General features: G+C 44.6%; 1 protein-coding gene across 1 annotated transcript in view; it reads right to left on the bottom strand.

Annotated features, from left to right (window-relative positions):
- Window positions 1–18928, bottom strand: part of myo1ha (myosin IHa) — a 78276-nt gene that overhangs the window by 31268 nt on the left and 28080 nt on the right. The window contains exons 11-19 of the mRNA XM_078552888.1: window positions 18521–18588; window positions 11688–11793; window positions 9436–9516; window positions 8061–8152; window positions 6284–6378; window positions 5812–5858; window positions 3230–3310; window positions 1120–1225; window positions 446–563 (exon numbers count right to left, since the gene is read on the bottom strand). Coding sequence (XP_078409014.1) covers window positions 446–563; window positions 1120–1225; window positions 3230–3310; window positions 5812–5858; window positions 6284–6378; window positions 8061–8152; window positions 9436–9516; window positions 11688–11793; window positions 18521–18588 — 794 coding nt within the window. The remainder of the gene's footprint in view (window positions 1–445; window positions 564–1119; window positions 1226–3229; window positions 3311–5811; window positions 5859–6283; window positions 6379–8060; window positions 8153–9435; window positions 9517–11687; window positions 11794–18520; window positions 18589–18928) is intronic.

Below are 18928 nucleotides of genomic sequence, written 5' to 3'. Positions count from 1 at the left end.
TAGAGGGGAGAAGTCAGCTCTCTAGTGGGCAATAAACATTCTCTACCTCAGCGTTCTAGTCTCTTGTATCTTTCACATCCAGGCTTGGGAGTTAGCCAACACTGATCATTTACCTCACTGCCATTTTCCCGCACTATCCCCATAGGCCTTGCTGTCATTAGTCTCCAGGAATCTATCGATTCCTGAATTGAACATGCTCAAAGATTGAGTTTCCACAGCCCTCTGGGGTAGAAAATTCCAAAGATTCACCACCCTCTGAGTGAAGAAATTCCTCCTCACCTCAGTCTGAAATGACCTGCCCCTTATTCTGAGACTGTATCCCCTGGTTCTAGACTCACCGGCCAGGGGGAACACCCTACATTCACCGGTCCTGTCACGCTCTGGAAAAATTTTGTAAATTCCAATGAGTATTTAACCACCTTGTCCAGCTGGTGTATTCTGTTACCTTTTTAAGAACGCATCATATTTTCTGCGGTAAGCGAAACCCGTTCGTCTCACACGCAGGTTTTCCATGAGGCCCAAATACTTCACCTGATGTCTTACTAGCTTGTCATCAAACCTGCCTGCAGAGGAAGAGAGGGAGACGGGGTGAAAGTGAAAGAAGGAGAATAAATCCAGTTTGTCAGTCCCATATTGTCTGTACTTACAAAATGAATGTGATCCTTTACTGCGGGTCAGCTTAGTGATCCGTTATCCCTGGATCTTGCTATTGCAATCTCACGCTGTCATGGACTGACGAAGGTGAGGGGTATTAGCACTTGGGACATGGAGAGCTCGCCTATTTTTGGCAGCAACAGGCCCATTCCCAGGTCAGGTATAACACAGAACAAAAACAGAATTACCTGGAAAAACTCAGCAGGTCTGGCAGCATCGGCGGAGAGGAAAAGAGTTGACGTTTCGAATCCCCGAAGGGTCATGAGGACTCGAAACGTCAACTCTTTTCTTCTCCGCCGATGCTGCCAGACCTGTTGAGTTTTTCCAGGTAATTCTGTTTTTGTTTTGGATTTCCAGCATCCGCAGTTTTTTGTTTTTATCTCTTTGTTTTTATCTCAGGTATAACACAGTCTCGATGCAACGTTCGACAAGGTTCAACATGGCACCCCAAAGTCTGAGGCCTACCTGGCTGCTTGGCATCATTTGGCTTGATGCACCTGATATACGAAGGCACCTTTGACATCAGGATGTCAATCAGACCCATCAGGCTGTACTTGAACTGCGTCGCCACCTGTTGCAGGAGACACATTTGTAGGAATGAGCAGCGCGTCGGAGCCTGACACTTGACCTACTATGAAAGAGTCAAGAGTTTTTGACTCAATCAGTCAAAAATGTTCAAATCCTAGTAAAAATCAGTAATACTGACGCCAGTAATGCTGGAGTTCCATTTTAAGGTATACAAGACAAGTTTTACTGGTACCCTCCATTTCCAAGTTGTACTGTTTCTTTCCTTCTGGGTGGCCAGGTCTAAGGTAAGATTTTACTTTGCAATAACTTGAATGAATATAAACCATCTGCTGTTATTATTTTTAAAGCTCTCTGTGGTTCCTTCTAGAGTTACAATGATGAGCATTATCTAATGAAATGTAATTATGTTGCAACAAGCCATGGTAGCCCTTAATCTGAAGATCAATATCAGTCAAGATGTCTGTTGGCAATAGGCCTGTGTTATTTTACAAGAGTTCAAAATTACTTCAATTCCCTGGGTGGGTCAGTAGAAGCAGAATGTAACGAGCCACACAGTCCAGAAGGTCTGACCTCAAGCAGGGGAGCAGTACAGGCACAGCAATCAGGTTCGGGACTCCTGGGTTACAGAGGGGAAATTCATCCAGGATTGTGTGACTCAGTTAGCAGCACTCTTGCCTCTAAGTCAGAGGCTGTGATTTCAAACCCCATTCCAGAAACTGAGAAAATAATCCAGGCTGATGCTCCAATGCAGTACTAAGAGATGGGACGTTAAACTGTCTGTCCACTCAGATTGACATAAAAGTTCCCATAGCAGCATTTGAAGATGAGTAGGGACGTTCTGCTTGGAATCCTATTCAGCAACCAACATCACTAAAACAGATTATCTCATTGCTGTTTGTGGGAGCTTGCTGTGCACAAATTGGCTGCTGTGTTTCTTACATTACAGCAGTGACTGCCCTTCATTGGCTACAAAGCACTTTGGAACATCCTGAGGTTGTGAAAGTTGTTATATAAGTGTAAGCCTTTCTCATTTTCAGTCAGATCACTGATTAGGTGATCCTTTCAGGTGGAAGTTGATTGGCAGTTCTGCCCCACCCCCCCTCACTCAAGGTCATGTGATAAGAATACCAGTATTTGCTGTTTTGGTGGGAGGTTTTCTTGCTCAGTCGGTAGCACCCCTGCCCCTAGACCAGCAGCACGGGGGCTTCAAGTACCACTCCAGGACTCGTTGGCCACGGAAGGTACAGGAAGGAGGTAATATCGCTGAAGAGAGTGCAGAGGAGGTTTACAAGAATGTTGCCAGGGTTAGAAAAGTGTAGCTACGAGGAGAGATTGGATAGGTTGGGGTTATTTTCCTTAGAACAAAGAAGGCTGAGAGGTGACTTGATTGAGGTGTACAAAATTATGAGGGGAATAGATAGAGTGGACAGGATAAAATTGTTTCCCTTGATGGAGAATTCTAGAACCAGGGGACATAGATTCAAGATAAGTGGCAGAAGGTGTAGGGGGGGACATGAGGAAGAACTTTTTTATGCAGAAGGTAGTGGGTGTCTGGAATTCGCTGCCCAAGTTGGTGGTAGAGGCAGAAACTCTAAACTCTTTTAAAAAGTACCTGGATCTGCACCTAAAGTGCTGTAAGCTGCAGGGCTATGGGCCAGGTGTAGGAAGGTGGGATTAGAAAGGGCACCTGGGTGTCCTTGGGCTAGCATGGACAAGATGGACCGAATGGCCTCCTTCTGTGCTGTAACTTTTCTATGGTTCTATGGAAGGAGTGTTCATGATGCAGTCAATAGGCTGAGAAACAGCCTGCTAATCCTTACAACACTTCCCCACTATTCCCTCAAGTGGGACAAAAGTGTGTGAAAAAATAGTCTTGGCTCTCACATGATGAATGGCCACATACCTTCAGGAGAGAAGCATGAGAAAACTGGTCAAAAATAAAATGACCAGGAATAATCGATTAACAAGCTGGCCTTTATGAGGTATAAACACAGGAAAGTATTTATAGCCAATTATGATTTAAATAAACAGCAAAGTTAATACTCACTGTCTCAGGTCTCTTCTTGGTATCTAATTCAGATATAATGAAACAGTCTTTAACTATTTGGTTTGTAGAGCCACACATTACCTGCACAGAGAGACAGAGAGCAACCAGTAACATATTTACAGTTTGATACAATGCCAGTTATATAGGATATGAGATTTCTTTGTATTTGAAGTGAAGAATTAAAAAATATCTGAAGGCAAAGGTTATACATAGAGTGGGGGATGGAATTGGCCCAGATTTTGCAATAGTAATAGTCATGTTCAATTATTCTATGTTTGATTAGCTGAGTCTGTTTACTATTGATGCTCACTATGCTTGATTAGTTAAGCCTGGATGTGGCCTCAGAGGCAAAACAACAAACTAAACAAGTTGCTGGATGCAAAGAGCTGTAAGCATGGGGCAGACATGTGTGAATAAAACCTGTTACACATATAGAAACTAGTGTCATCTCTGCATAGCTCTGACGCATATAAAATATACCACAGTAATGATGGGGAAACTGTCAGCGTTTGCCATCATTACTCCCCTGAAACTGACAGTAACTTCAGGAGTCAACACACGCGCAGTGAAATGTGGAAATCCAGAAGTTGCTATCTGTCATTCTACACTTCTTCAGGGGGTGGCACTGTTGAGGTCCCCCCGCAGGTGACAATCAATTAGAAATCACTGAACTGACAAAAACTTCCACTCTTACCATCTTATTCTCACTCTGAAAGCCTGCGAAAAAGTTACACCTTGTTGAATGAGGTGTAATTGGGATTTTAGCATTGTTCCAAGTTCATTATTACTGCAAAACATCCTCTGACTTTGAAAGAGTAATTTTACATTTGTTCGATGTCAAATTTCTCCATTTTGAGAAGAAATTCCATATATTGTTAAAATATTATTTTTTACGCTGGTTTCCAACAATTTAGCTTCTGTCTAAATCCCATCTGTCTGTTCCAATCATTTATCGTGCTTTCTGTAAAATCCAAAATGAAAAGTGAAGGGATTTGGAGGTTTTTAACTTCCGGTTTTGCTGTCTGTGAGGAAACTTCAATATGATTGGCTGCTTACCCTGCTTGATGACATTACTATTGCTGGATGCCTGAAAGTCCCCTTGACTTGGTGCCAGATTCAAACTGACATCAGGAAGGGGAGGTCCGTGCCTTTTTTTGTGGGCAGCTTTCCTCATGGTCAGGGGTCAGCACCTTTGCTTTACTACTGATCGCAAAATCCGGGCCAACAAATAAAACTCCCTTAAGGAGGGAAGGGAGATTCACAGGGATAGTCATTCATCTTCTCTCGCTCCCCACCATCCATTCCAGCATGCCTTTCAACAGGTAAACTAGGTTGAGGTACAGAGGTAGGTTGTTTAAAGACTGAGGCCTAGGAAGAGATTGCTTGGAAATAGATGGTTGCGTAAGCCAAAGTCTGGAAGTCAATTGCCTGCATAGGCTAAAGCCTGGGAGCAGGTTACCTGCATAGGCTGATGCTCCTGTCCCAGCACCCTCCCTCATTTGACTGCACTCCTGAGCAATGTTGGTGCAAGGAATTAAGTCTGATATATAAAAAAAAAATAAAGTGGAGTTTGCACAGTTCACCTAGAATTGGCTAAAATATGGACAGGGATTTTCTGATGTCCTTCCTTGTACAATCTTCAGGCTTTTAGAGCTTAAGCTTGGCACTAGGTCGGTGTTTAAAATTAAGGGGTTGCCCATTTAGGACAGAGTTGAGGAGAATTTTTTTCCCTCAGAGGTAGTGAGTCTTTGGAACTCCATTCCCCAAAAAGCAGTGAAAGCAAAGTCTATGGGTGGAATTTTACAGTCCCATCATGGCAGGGGTGGGGCTGGGGCCGGAAAATGCAGTGAGCCATTCAAAAGTCCATTGACGTCAGCGGGACTACAAAATCCCGCCGGTTGGAGGGGCCGTAAAATTCTGCCCAATGAATATTTTTAAGGCAGAGGTAGATAGATTCTTGATAAATAAGGGGATGAAAGGTTATCAGGAGTAGGCAGGGATGTGGAGTTGAGGTTACAGTCAGATCAGCCGTGACCTTATTGAATGGTGGAGCAGGCTCGAGGGGCCGAGTGGCCTACTCCTGCTCCTAATTTGTATGTTCGCTGGTCCGTATGTTTCACCCAATCACAATTTTCTGATTTACTTTGTTTTTCCACTTATTCTTTGAACCCTGGTGCTGCTCTGGACCCTGAACCCTGGACATTCACTTACATCTTTCGATGTTCTTGTATAAAAAAGTGGTCACTGGTCAGAGGCATTTTGCGTTTGTCCTCTTTCACAATGACCTGCCATGTCACCGGGTTCACCATAGAGCTGCTCAGCTAGCTATCCCCACATGCCCATCAGCTCGACACAGACCAACACATATGGACATCCATTAGATTATGCTGGCATCTCCTGGCCTCAGATGTCCCCTGCCAGTCAGTATTCTGATGGTTGCCACTATGCGATTGGGGAACGCTCTTGCCATTTAATTGCTGGGTATCCCCAGAGTTTCTAACACAAAAGATTTCTCCTTCCACAGTGACACGACTCCTTTAAGGAAGGATCACCGGAAGTGCTTATCCTGAGTTGGCGCTCACCTCTTTGAGATTCCTGTACAGAAGGTCATTGTTCTTATCAAGAAATCCTAGTTGAAGGGGGAAAAAAAGTTATATCTTTTTAGAATACGAATAGGTACAAATTTTACAAACATAAACTATTTAACAAAGAAACTTTTCCTGATATTGTAAAGCTTCACAACGTATATGCTCTCAAAAAAGCAAGGGAAGTGATGCCACCATTTTAATGAGCATCATCACAATGAGACTCTCCTGTCTAGTGACCACAGGACCTGCCAGCATGTGGAAACCCAGAGCTGTCTACAACACTCACAACCTGCAGATAGAATGACGCAATTAAATCAATGACAACAATCATTATTAATTCTGAGCCAGCTCTTCTCAGGTAGATTAATGAGTGGTGGTACCATGTGTTGTAAACAAGGATGGTTAGGGATAGTTAGGAATGGCCACTAGTTGTGAGCTTGCTCCCAGCCCATAGCCCCTGACTTACCTAAAACATTATATGTGACTTCTCCAGCATAGTGTATGAGCCTGAAGTCACCGCGACACATAGTCTTCCTTGTCTTCTGATCTGCCAACTTGTGTCTGCAAAGCATAATGGAGAAAGAATGACCTCAGCTGGGTGAAGGGCTTTACAAACCCTTCTAGAAGCCATTCTTCAGATTAGATCCCTGAAAATTGAAATGTCATTCAGGGTTAAATAAAACCTATCCTCTAGAACTGAACATCAGCTTTCCCCTTCCTCCCCTAGAATAACGTTGGTTTGGCCTCAGCATGCACCTCTCCCTTTTCCCCTTTTTTCTCCTGAAGATGCTTATTCAATTCCACAGGCACCAGCAGCTCTTCTGTATCTTAACCAGGTACCATTCCAGGTCAAGAAGGTCAGGAGATTATCTGACTATCATGCATCAAAACGAAACTCAACCACATGTCCAACTGATGTCTGCATACCTTCATCCCCCTGAAGAGGCAACCCAGAAGCAGCGGAACCCAGGCAAGTTTCGAGGTCAAGCGGACACTGAGTCAATTTGTTATTCAACTTCTGTCCTAGCTATGGTCAGCCAACTCAGCACAGACCAAGGACTGAACCCAGGCTTTTGTCAGCAGTGTGGCTCAGTACCACACTGGTCAATTTCTTTAGGCCAACCACATCTCTAACAGTCATGAAAACTCATCAGTAACAGTCAAGAGTCTTTAACTCAAACCACTGAGGATAAGTGCAGAATGGTTGGGAAAATAATGAAATCTATTTCTGTCTCTATGGATTGTGGAGATGCTATTCCTAATTGCAAATTTTGAATACGTTTGAAATCAGAAGTCTGCTTGGGCATGTACAGAAAACAATGGCAAAGGACAAAAAAAAAACAACTTCAGATACAGATGCAAGGAAGGAACATTGTACATCCGACAATGGGGCCACCGTGCCAATACTTGGGGCCCTCTGGCTGTTGACCGGTGGATTGCGCAGCTTTAACTGTGGGACCAGGGTTTGAATGTAACCTGAACTGATGAAAATAATGTCTATGGCTGTTCATGTCCACGTGTTAGGTGTTTGAAATAAAATCATTGTTTCGAGAAAGTGGATTCCACACTCCATCACTTCATTGACTCTATTCAGAGATATTAAATGAATGGCTGGTGTGGGAAATGGAAACATGGCACTGATAGGAGCACATCAGGCCCCTTTTTTGGATTAAGCCTAAGAGTAGGCGATTTACCTTGGGCTCTTACTACCCCTTAACCCCAGAAAGCTTGATATAAGCATCAAAACATGAGCATGTGGAAGCTGGGCAGCTCAAGCCTGGGTCCCATGTTCCAATCCAGCTCACACTAATGAGCTGAACCTTTCCACTTTCAGCTGACTGTAGACGATTCTCAGTGAAGAGTTTGGGTTATCTCAGTTTAGTTCCTAATGAGCTTGGGTGCACAGGACAAAATGCCCCTCACTTTGCAATGTACAGGAGGGTTAGTCTGGGGATTGGACAGTCAGACCTGGTTGCTTTTCTGAGGGCAGGAATGAGGCACATCAGTGTGCGAATCTTGATACCGGGATATTCAAAATAGCAAATTCACTGTTCCATTCTCCAGGACTACACCTCCATGAGGACAAACTTCACAATAATAAGGGAAGGTAAGAATATATTCAGTTCCTGGTTTTGTAACATGGCCCTTTCCTCCCCTCGCCCAAATAAATGCCTTTGTCTTAAAGTTGGAGTCTTAGAGGGTCAACGGAAGCTTTGGTCTTACAGAGCACCTTGGATACCCACGTTAGGAAGTGAGGGTGGGCTCCCACTTTCTCCTCTAGTCTGTCCAGAAAAGTAAGGTCTGTGGCTTCTCCAGGTCTCAGACATTCTTCATCCTCAATGGGAAGGAGACAAAAAGTTGTTCAGATAACAGCACATTAACATGAAGATACCAAGAAAACATGTGCCACCTGAAGTAATGCAGGCACGTTGAAGAATGTTTGGTGGGGGAGAAACAGAGGGGGTTGTTAAATATCAAGTTCCATCAGGGCAACAGTGTGAAGTATCCTAAAATCGTACAGCACAAAGGGAGGCCATTTGGCCCATTATACCTGTGCTGACTCTTTAAAACAGCTATCCAATTAATCCCACTCCCCTTCTCTTGCCCCACAGCCCTGCAAATACTTTGTTTTCAAGTATATATCCAATTCCCTTTTGAAAATTACTATTGAATCTTGTTCCGCCAGCCTTTCAGGCAGTATATTCCAGACGTAACAACGCGCTGTGGGAACCAAATTCTTCTCATCTTCCCTCTGGAACGTAGGAATAGGTGAAGACCATTCAGCCCCTCGAGCCTGCTCTCCCTGATATGAACGACATGTTGGTGGAGATTGGGTGATGACAGGGATTGTTGTCAAACAGCCTGCTGTCTGAGGCCGTACCTGAAGAACCATCTCATGGATGAAGTTCAGGGAAGTTACTGCTGTTCATAATGCCAAACCTAACATGAGTCAAGGCCTTCGGAAGGAAAGAAGTGAGAAAGTTGGAATAAAGCAACTTGATTCTGTCAAAGTTTCAATGTAGGATATTGGTGGGAGGACATAGGAATGCAAATAGGTTAAAGGCAAAATACTGCGGATGCTGGAAACAGTCTGAAACAAAAACAAAAAATGCTGGAAAAACTCAGCAGGTCTGACAGCATCTATGGAGAGAAAGACAGAGTTAACGTTTCAAGTCCATATGGCTCTGAAGAAGAGTCATACGCACTTAAAACGTTAACAATGCAAATAGGTTATTCAGCTCTTCGAAATTGTTCCATCACTCATTGAGATCAAGGCTGAGCTGCCTCTTTACTCCACCTGTGCCCCTTGGTTCATGAACATCCTTTAGGGAAGGGAATCCGGCCTTACCCGGTCTGGCCTGCCTGTGCCTCCAGACCCACAGCAATGTGGTTGACTCTTAACTGCCCTCTGAAATGGCCCGGCAAGCCACTCATTGTATTCAAGAAGGTGGCTCACCAGCACCTTCTCAAGGGCAATTAGAGATGGGCAAGAGCTGTTGGCTTGGCCAAGGGCAATCACATCCCATGAATGAATAAAAGAAATGAACGGGATATGGAGGATATTACAATGATAGGTATTTCTGATGAAATTATACATAGAAAGGTTTGTTTTCTTACCAAGATTGAAATAATGCCTTTGTATTTTTGCTCCACAAGATCACAGATGATCTTATTGTTGAAGTACTGGATTGGCTCCCACTGCAGACACAAGTATGAACAAAGTCAGACAGGCAATAGAACCATAGAATGATACAGGCTAGAAGGAAGCTATTCGGCCCATCATGCCTGTGCCAGCTCTTTGAAAGAGCTTTCCAATTAGCCCCCCTCCCCTGCTCTTTCCCCATAGTCTTGCATTTTTTTCCCTGCAAGTATTTATCCAATTGCCTCATGAAGGTTATGACTGAACTTGGGTCAGAGGTAAATACATCGCTGATGCCTCTGAGCTGACTGCAGGTGTTTCTGGTCTATTTTGGGGCAATGTGGCAGTGAAGCACATTGATGAGCCATAATTGCGATATGCAACTGGAATAGTAGGACTCAGGTTCATCCAATCATTGCAGTTGTGGAATTGGCACCATGCAAAGATATATTTCAGGGAGGAACACGTTCTCTGATGATGAGTCCTCCTGCTCCATACATACCACTCTTAAATTAAGGTAAGAATAGCACTGGGAAAACAATCAATCACTCAATATACAAGCTCAGAAACCTAACCTAACATTGGATATTTTTCTTTAGCCCTTCATTTTTAAGGGGATTTTCAATGGCTTTTGTTTTATTCTAAAATTTGGGTGATTATTTTTGTGCTTATGAAAGTGATGTAACATTTTTCCGAGGTTACCACTGAGTACTCGGGTGTAAGCTATTGCAGGAGCAGGATGCAGGATCAATCTTCCTCTGACTCAATCCAATCTCAGAAGACATTGCCCCGATGTGACAATCCTACTTGCCACACCGACCATCTTTACTATGTCTCTTGAGCTCTTAGTGTCAACAAATGCTGAATTAAGGGTGTGTTTTGCTCCGTGAACTCACACTGACTTGAGTTAGTAGCAACCCATTAACCTCGCTGGATTTAAATCCAGACGTCTGCTCGGAGAGGAAAGGACAAATTCAATCACTGGCACTTGACTTTTGCATCGCTGTCAATGTGTTCCATTCCTTGGTTTTTATCCCCAGACCAAGCACAACAATTCACCACAACAAAAAAATCCTGAATAAATAGTGGCGCCTTTTGACGGCTGCCACATACCCATAGTGTTCTAACTATACTGCTCTCAGCTGGTTCACCTTGTCACATTGAAAGCAATCACCACAAAAATGGCGGTCTTCCATCTCCTTCCTGATATGGCCTCTAATTCAGTACTGGGCAAGGTTTCCAGCGTGTGAAAACGTTTTTATGGGCACATGGAAAGATTTCATCTCTACGTCTATGTGTGACAACACTGTGAACTCCTTGGTAAAGAATGTGTTTACAATTTTCTTACACACTGGAACTCATCTCCGATTGTCTACAGCACTCAAAGGCCTCAAAGTGCAACATTGGCTGCCTTGAACAGATTGAATAATGTGTCAAACTCATTTGTCCAGTTCCCCTTTATTTTCTCGTGAGGGTGATGAGTATCTGAGCGTTCTGTGGTACCTTCCCAATCAGCCATTGCCCACACGTGTCCCTAAATAGTGAGCGTCAACGATGTATTCACCTCTGACCCAAGCCTGATCTTGTCCTCATTCGATGTCCTCACATCCACCACTCCCCTCAGCAGTCAGTGGATAGAAACAATGCTCAGGAAAGAAAAGGAGGTGCATTAAGGCCAATTCTGCCCTCGTGCCCAAAATCAATTAGTTAAGAATCAAATCTGGGACCTCCCTGGCCCACGCGGCTCAATATATGATGCACTCACCCACTGAGTCATGTGTTTGGGGGGTGGGGGGGGAAGAGTGAGAACGCCTCTCTAAATCTCCCTCCTCCTTTAAGATGCTCTTCAAAACCTACATCCTTGAACAAGCCCTGTCCTAATATCTCCTTATATGGCTCGGTGTCAAGTTTTGTTTGACAATTACCTTGGGCTGTTCTACCACATTAAAGGTGCTATATAAATACAAGTAGCTGCTGTTTGGCACTTCCTTTTGTTTTATTTGTTAAACCCATTATTTGTGAGTTTTGCCCTAGAAGTAGCTTTGATAAAAATATTGCTGTTATTATAAAATGTCACAGAATGGATTTTCCCAGAATAAATCTGAATTATTATAAGAATAATAGTGGGAATTCATCAAGAGGGATGAAGCCTCCCTGACCTAGGCTGACTTTCTTCAAAGTGAACAATGAGGTGCTTGCAGTAAAGTAATACAAGTGGAATAGCCTGTACCTGGATTCCCTCAGCCTCGTATTCCTCCTGCTCAGATTTCAATGTCAACTCTATTAGCAGCTGCTGGAGCTTCTCATTACAGTAATTAATACAGAACTGCTCGAAACTGCAGAGAAAGAAGTCATTCACTTGATTAAATCCATTGACGAGAGACGACAATGTTTAATTTATGTTTCCCTGCACGTCTGAATTTGCCAGTCTTTTCCCTGTATCCCACCTTCTGTTCCCATTCGCTGTTTCTGATATCGGGACACTCCCATGGTATAGCCTGAGTTGCCCTCTGATTTCATCATTCACTCAACACCTCCCAATGAGTTTGTTTCCCCAACTGAAGGCTCAACAGGGAGAACCTGCACCTTAGAGCACTTTGCGCGCATATGTGTGTGCGTGTGTCTGTGTGTGTGTCTGTGTGTGTGTGTGCGTGTGTGTGTCTGTGTGTGTGTGCGCGTGCGTGTGCATGTGTTGTCTGTGGTCTGAATTTTACCTTTGGCGGGTGGGCCCGATCGACAGGCCTGGGAACGGTCAGGAAACGGACTGTGATCAGACCCCGACTGCAATTTCACACTGGCTGGCCAATTAACGGCCAGCCAGCGTGACACAGGCGCTGAAATGCTCAGCGCTGTCGGGGTGGGGGCAGGAGGAGGGTGGGCGATGACATTTCCGCGGGCGTGGGTGAGCATCGCGGGGAAGCTCCCCGAAGGCGGACAGCTGCCCCAGGGAGCTGGAGACCTGAAAAAGCTAAAATAAAGGTTTTAAAAGCTGAAAAAAAGTGTCCATGCATCATAATCAATCACCTGAAAATATAGCTGATAAAAATGTTGCTGAAAAAAATTTATTGTAATTTTATTTCATCACGGAAATTTCATCCTGCCCTTGGATGAGGTTTGATGAAAAATGCAAAGGCTGCCTGGCTGATTTGCCCGTCCGCCAACCGTAAGGTTGGGCGGGCAATGAAAAAACGGAGTCAATTGCGCCATTAATAGGCTTAATCATCCTTTTAATTGTTGGTGGGCGCTTCTGACTTTTGCGCATGCCCGCCGAGTGAAATATCATGCGAGTGCACGATGACTTCAGGACGCTCGCCTGACGTCTTCTCATGCGATTTTATGCCCGATCGTGTCAGGCATGTGCCACCCGCGGGATGTAAAATTCTGCCGTGTGTGCGTTTGTGTGTGTGTGTGTGTGTGTGTGTGTGTTTTTGAGCTGTATCCCCTCTCATTCCTCCCCTCCTTTCCTGACATGCTCACTCATATTAGAATGTGGCTCCAAGCGTGCTGGCCTCCAGTGTTTTGCCGCAATGGCCGTTCATCAAGCGTGAGACTGGTGACTGGTAGCAGGCTATTTGGCTTTGGGGGCCAGCACAGCTAACCCTATTGTTAACCTTAGCTGAAGTCCACAGATGTAAATTTTCCAGACACAGTCACTCAATAATGCTCTTTTAAAATACATTTACAGGATGTGGGCATTGCCGGCTGGGCCAACTCTTATTGCCCATCACTAGTTGCCCTTGAGAAGGTGGTGGTGAGCTGCCTTCTTGAACCGCTGCAGTCCCTGTGGTGTAGGTACACCCACAGTACTGTTAGGGAGGGAGTTTCAGGATTTTGACCCAGCAACAGTGAAGGAACAGTGATATATTTCCAAGTTAGGATGGTGAGTGACTTGGAGGTGGTGTTCCCATGTGTCTGCTGCCCTTGTCCTTCTAGATGGTAATGGTTGTGGGTTTGGAAGATGCTGTCTAAGGAGACTTGGTGAGTTGCTGCCGTGCATCTTGTAGATGGTACACACAGCTGCCACTGAGCATCGGTGGTGAAGGGAGTGAATGTTTGTGGAAGGGGTGCCAATCAAGCGGGCTGCTTTTTCCTGGATTGTGTCGAGCTTCCTGAGTGTTGTTGGAGCTGCACTCATCCAGGCAAGTGGAGAGTATTCCATTACACTCGTGACTTGTGTCTTGTAGCTGATGGACAGGCTTTGGGGAGTCAGGAGGTGAGTTACTCACTGCAGGATTCCAAGCATCTGACCGACTCTTGGAGCCACAGTATTTATATGGCTAGTTCAATTCAGTTTCTGGACAATGGTAACCCCCAGAATGTTGATGGTGGGAAATTCAGAAATTTAATGCCATTGAATGTCAAGGGGTGATGATTAGATTCTCTCTTGTTGGAGATGGTCATTGCCTGGCACTTGTGTGGTGCGAATGTTACTTGCCACTTGTCAGCCCAAGCCTGGATATTGTCCAGGTCTTGCTGCATTTGGACATGGATTGCTTCAGTATCTGAAGAGTCACGAATGGTGCTGAACATTGTGCAATCATCAGCTAACATTCCTTATGATGGAAAGAAGGTCATTGATGAAGCAGCTGAAGATAGCTGGACCCAGGACACTACCCTGAGGAACTCCTGCAGTGATGTCCTGGAGCTGAGATGATTGACTTCTAGCAACCACAACTATCTTCCTTTGTGCTAGGTCTGACTCCAACCAGCAGAGAGTTTTCCCCCGGATTCCCATTGTCTCCAGTTTTGCTAGGGCTCCTTGATGCCACACTTGGCCAAATGCTGCCTTGATGTCAAGGGCAGTCACTCTCAGGTCACCTCGGGAGTTCAACTTTTTTCCATGTTTGAACCAAGGCTGTAATGATGTCAGGAGCTGAGTGACCCTGGCAGAACCCAATCTGAGTGTCAGTGAGCAGGTTATTGCTAAGCAAGTGCCACTTGATAGCACTGTTGATGACCCCTTCAATCACTTTATTGATGACTGAGAGTAGACCGATGGGGCGGTAATTGGCTGGGTTGGATTTGTCCTGCTTTTTGTGTATAGGACATACCTGAGCCATTTTCCACATTGCCAGATAGATGCCAGTTATGTAGCTGTACTGGAACAGCTTGGCTAAGGGCGTGGCAAGTTCTGGAGCACAAGTCTTCAGTACTATTGCCAGAATATTGTCAGGCCCATAGCCTTTGCAGTAACCAGTGCCTTCAGCTGTTTCTTGATATCAAATTGGCTGAAGACTGGCATCTGTGATGCTGGGGACCATTGGAGGAGGCCAAGATGGATCATCCACTCAGCACTTCTGGCTGAAGATTGTTGCGAATGCTTCAGCCTTATCTTTTGCACTACTGTGCTAGGTTTCTCATCATTGAGGATGTGGATATTTGTGGAGCCTCCTTCTCCAGTGAGTTGTTTAATTGTCCACCACCATTCATGACTGGATGTGGCAGGACTGCAGAGCTTAGATGTGATCCGTTGGTGTGGAATTGCTTAGCTCTGTCTATCACTTGCTGGTTATGCTGTTTGGCATGCAAGTAGTCCTGTGTTATAGCTTCACCAGGTTGACACCTCATTTTTAGGTATGCCTGGTGCTGCTCCTGGCATGCCCTCTTGCATTCTTCATTGAACCAAGGTTGATCCCCTGGCTTGATGGTAATGGTAGCCTGGGGGATATGTTGGATCAGGAGGTTACAGATTGTGTTCAAGTACAATTCTGCTGCTGCTGATGGCCCACAGCACCTCATGGATGCCCAGTCTTGAGTTGCTAGATCTGTTCAAAATCTATCCCATTTAGCATGGTGGTAGTGCCACATGACACAATGGAGGGTATCCTCAATGTGAAGGTGGGACTTCATCTCCACAAGGACTGTGCGGTGGTCACTCCTACCGATACTGTCACGAACAGATGCGTCTGCGGCAGGCAGGTTGGTGAGGATGAGGTCAAGTATGTTTTTCCCTCACCACCTGCCACAGACCCAGTCTAGTAGCTATGTCCTTTAGGGCTCGGCCTGTGGTGGTGCTACCGAGCCACTCTTGGTGATGGTCATTGAAGTCCCCCAATCCAGAGTACATTCTGCGCCCTTGCCACCCTCAGTGCCTCCTCCAATTGGTGTTCAACATGGAGGAGCACTGATTCTATCAGCTGAGGGAGGGCAGTATGTGGTAATGACCTGATGCCATGAGACTTAACGGGGAGTTGATGTTGAGGACTTCCAGGGCAACTGGTGTCTGGAACATGATCTGTAAGGAATGATTCCACGAGTATGACTATGTCAGGCTGTTGCTTGACTGCTCTGTGAGACAGCTCTCCCAATTTTGGCATAAAAGGCCCCAGATGTTAGTAAGGAGGGCTTTGCAGGGCCGACAGGGCTGGCTTTGCCGCTGTCGTTTCCAGTGCCTAGGTTGATGCCAGGTGGTCTGTCTGGTTTTATTCCTTTTTATTGGCTTTTGAGCAGTTTGATGCAACTGAGTGGCTTACTAGGCATTCAAGAGTCAACCACATTACTGCAGATCTGGAGTCGCGTGTAGGCCAGACCAGGTAAGGACAGCAGATTTCCTTCAATAAATAAAGGTGAGTGAACTAAGATGGGTTTTTACAACAATCGTTTCATGGTCATCATTAGAATTCCAGAGTCTTATTAAATTCAAATTCCACCAGCTGTCGTGGTGGGATTCAAACCCGAGTCCCCAGAGCATTACACTGGGCTCTCTGGATTACCAGTCCAGCGACAATACCACTGCACCACCACTTAGCATGCTGCATGATTGTTTTCCCCTCTCGCCAGGGGTTGCTGCCACAAGTTGTTGCCCCTGCAGCTCGGCACAGTCCGGGAATCAGGTGATCCTGAGCTTTCAGGATGATGTGAGTAATGACGGGAAGGTATTAAAGGTAAGCGTGCAATGATTACAGTTAATCCCACAATGAATTTATCATGAGAAGCCATGTATACACCAGTGTCTATGTTTAATAGATTATTGATGGGACACATTGTCCTGTTGTTTTTGGACGGGTGTCACTTGTGTTAAGATAATTGGATATTCACTAGCAATGCGCCAGGCAATTCTCTCAGTGAGAGAATAGAAGTGTCAACACATTAACAATGGACCTATTGGAAGTATGTAAAATGACAATCTGCCGGGAGTTCTATGGTAATAGGGAAAAAAGAAAGACTTGCATTTACGTAGCGCTTTTCACAACCAGCGGTTGTCTCAAAGCGCTTTACAGCTACACTTTCTGAAGTGTAGTTACTGTTGTAATTTGAGAAATGCAGCAACCTCCCACAAACAGCAATGTGATCATGATCAGATAATCTGATTTTTGTGATGTTGATTGAAGGATTAATACTGGCCAGTACACTGGAGATAACTCCCCTGCTCTTCTTTGAAATAGTGCCATGGGATCTTTCACTTCCATCCGAGCAGATACTTGATTTAACGTCTCACCCAAAGGACAGCACCTCCAACACTGAGATCCTCCCTTAGTACTGCACTGAAACGTCAGCCTTGCTTTTGGTGTTCAAATCCTGGATTGGGACTTGAACTCAGGACCTTGTGACTCAGAGGCAAGTGTACTACCAACTGAGGCACCATTGGCACATGTACTGGGTACTTTAAAAAATGCACTTTTGATCTATTCTTCACTACATTGTACAGCTCACTGGAGGCTCCCCTCCCATCTCACTAGCTTAGATTTAAATCTAACCTCCACAGTTTAAAGGTCAGGGCTCTAATTCCACATTAGAGGGAGCATATCATCAACACTGTCATCTTGGTAACCTTGAACTCAAGGGTCAGAGGTCAAAGGCCAGTGTTCTGGCTCATCAGATTACCACAGTCCTTTCAACAAGATTGCAGACTTCTTGTTTTTTTTTTGTTCATTCATGGGATGTGGGCATCACAGGATAGCCCATCCCTAGTTGCCCCTTGAGAAGGTGGTGGTGAGCTGCCTTCTTGAACTGCTACAGTCTATGTGGCGTAGGTACACCCATAGTGCTGTTAGGGAGGGAGTTCCAGGATTTTGACCCAGTGATAGTGAAGGAACGATGATATAATTCCAAGTCAGGACAGTGAGTGGCTTGGAGGGGAATTTGCAGGTGGCAGTGTTCACATCTACCTGCTGCCCTTGTCCTTCTAGATGGTTGTGGTTGTGGGTTTGGAAGGTGCTGTCTAAGGGGTCTTGGTGAGTTCCTGTAGTGCACCTTGTAGATGGTGCACACTGTTGGAAATTGCGAGTCTGTGTCGAAGTGGTGTAATTGACCAACCAAAGTCCAGTGATAATTTCACCATCCCTCTGCCACAGGTCTCCGATATTCGTTCAGGGCTTTAGCTCTCTGACTAAAGTTGCCATTTTGTAATGCTACTTATACAAATTTGAGTCATTAGGAGTTATTTAACTTGGAGTGATGATGTAAGATGGGTGATGTCCAATCAATGTTATCTTTCATTTACTTTAATGGAAAGCAGAATATAGCGTGGTGTATACTGGGCAAGTAATTCGACAGTGCCCATTTTATACCATGGGCTGATGTCAATTCTGTTTAATTAATTCCACGAAAGTACACATCATCTCACTTATTAACAAATATCCTGTGTAATATCTCATGATATAAAGGTTTCAGATAAGTTGTATCATTTCAGAATATTCTAATGTCCATGTGAATATAACCAAGCAGCTTAGCTATTCAGATTTTAGAGGGATAATATTCACTTATTATGGCTCCTTATTAGTAAGCGTTCACCCAACGTATTTGATGGGGCCTCAAACCGGAGAAGAAAGTATCCCAGACATTGGCAATAAATAGTGACTGGGTTAATAGCAGAATCCACAGTTACTCAGCCAGAATTGCCGCTAGGTTCAGCAAACCATTTTAAATGCAAGTTCAGGCTGGTTTATGGAGAACTGATTAAGTGGGGTAGTACGTGAGCCAATTGGTTACCTCAGGCTTAACTCAAGACTAACAAAACAGTGATGAAAGAAAGGCGGGAATATATGTTCAATATTTATATTGGACTGGACACTATATTGACGTCCCTCAGAAATGACATGGTGCATCACAAGAAGTTCTTACCTGTTGACATCAAAGACTTCAAATCCATAGATATCCAATAGACCAATCACTGTTTTTCTGCTTGGGTCCTGCACACAAAAAAAAAACTGGAATCATGAATCACCCACTGATCATTGATCAAAAACTGACCAGGAACTCAAATTGGGGTCTAGGAATTGACATTCAGTCGGTCATATCAATGAGAGATATGGTAGAGGAGGGTGGTGGGATGGACATTGCAGATTCTCACGGCAGCATTTGCTCTCCTGAAGGTTGCATTTAGATTAGAGGCTGCATTACTCAACGGACATACAAACCTGCTCGACAAAACTGGTTCAAGTTTAAAGTGAAAACATTTCTCCTTGAGAGATATTCTTAATGATAATATAGTATTAAATATCTGACCATTGGTCTCTGATACTTTCCACG

Source organism: Cetorhinus maximus, chromosome 12 (assembly GCF_964194155.1).
Source record: "Cetorhinus maximus chromosome 12, sCetMax3.hap1.1, whole genome shotgun sequence".
Lineage (NCBI taxonomy): Eukaryota > Metazoa > Chordata > Chondrichthyes > Lamniformes > Cetorhinidae > Cetorhinus > Cetorhinus maximus.
Note: the sequence above shows the minus strand (reverse complement) of the source record. Positions and strands in the feature narration are given on the sequence as shown.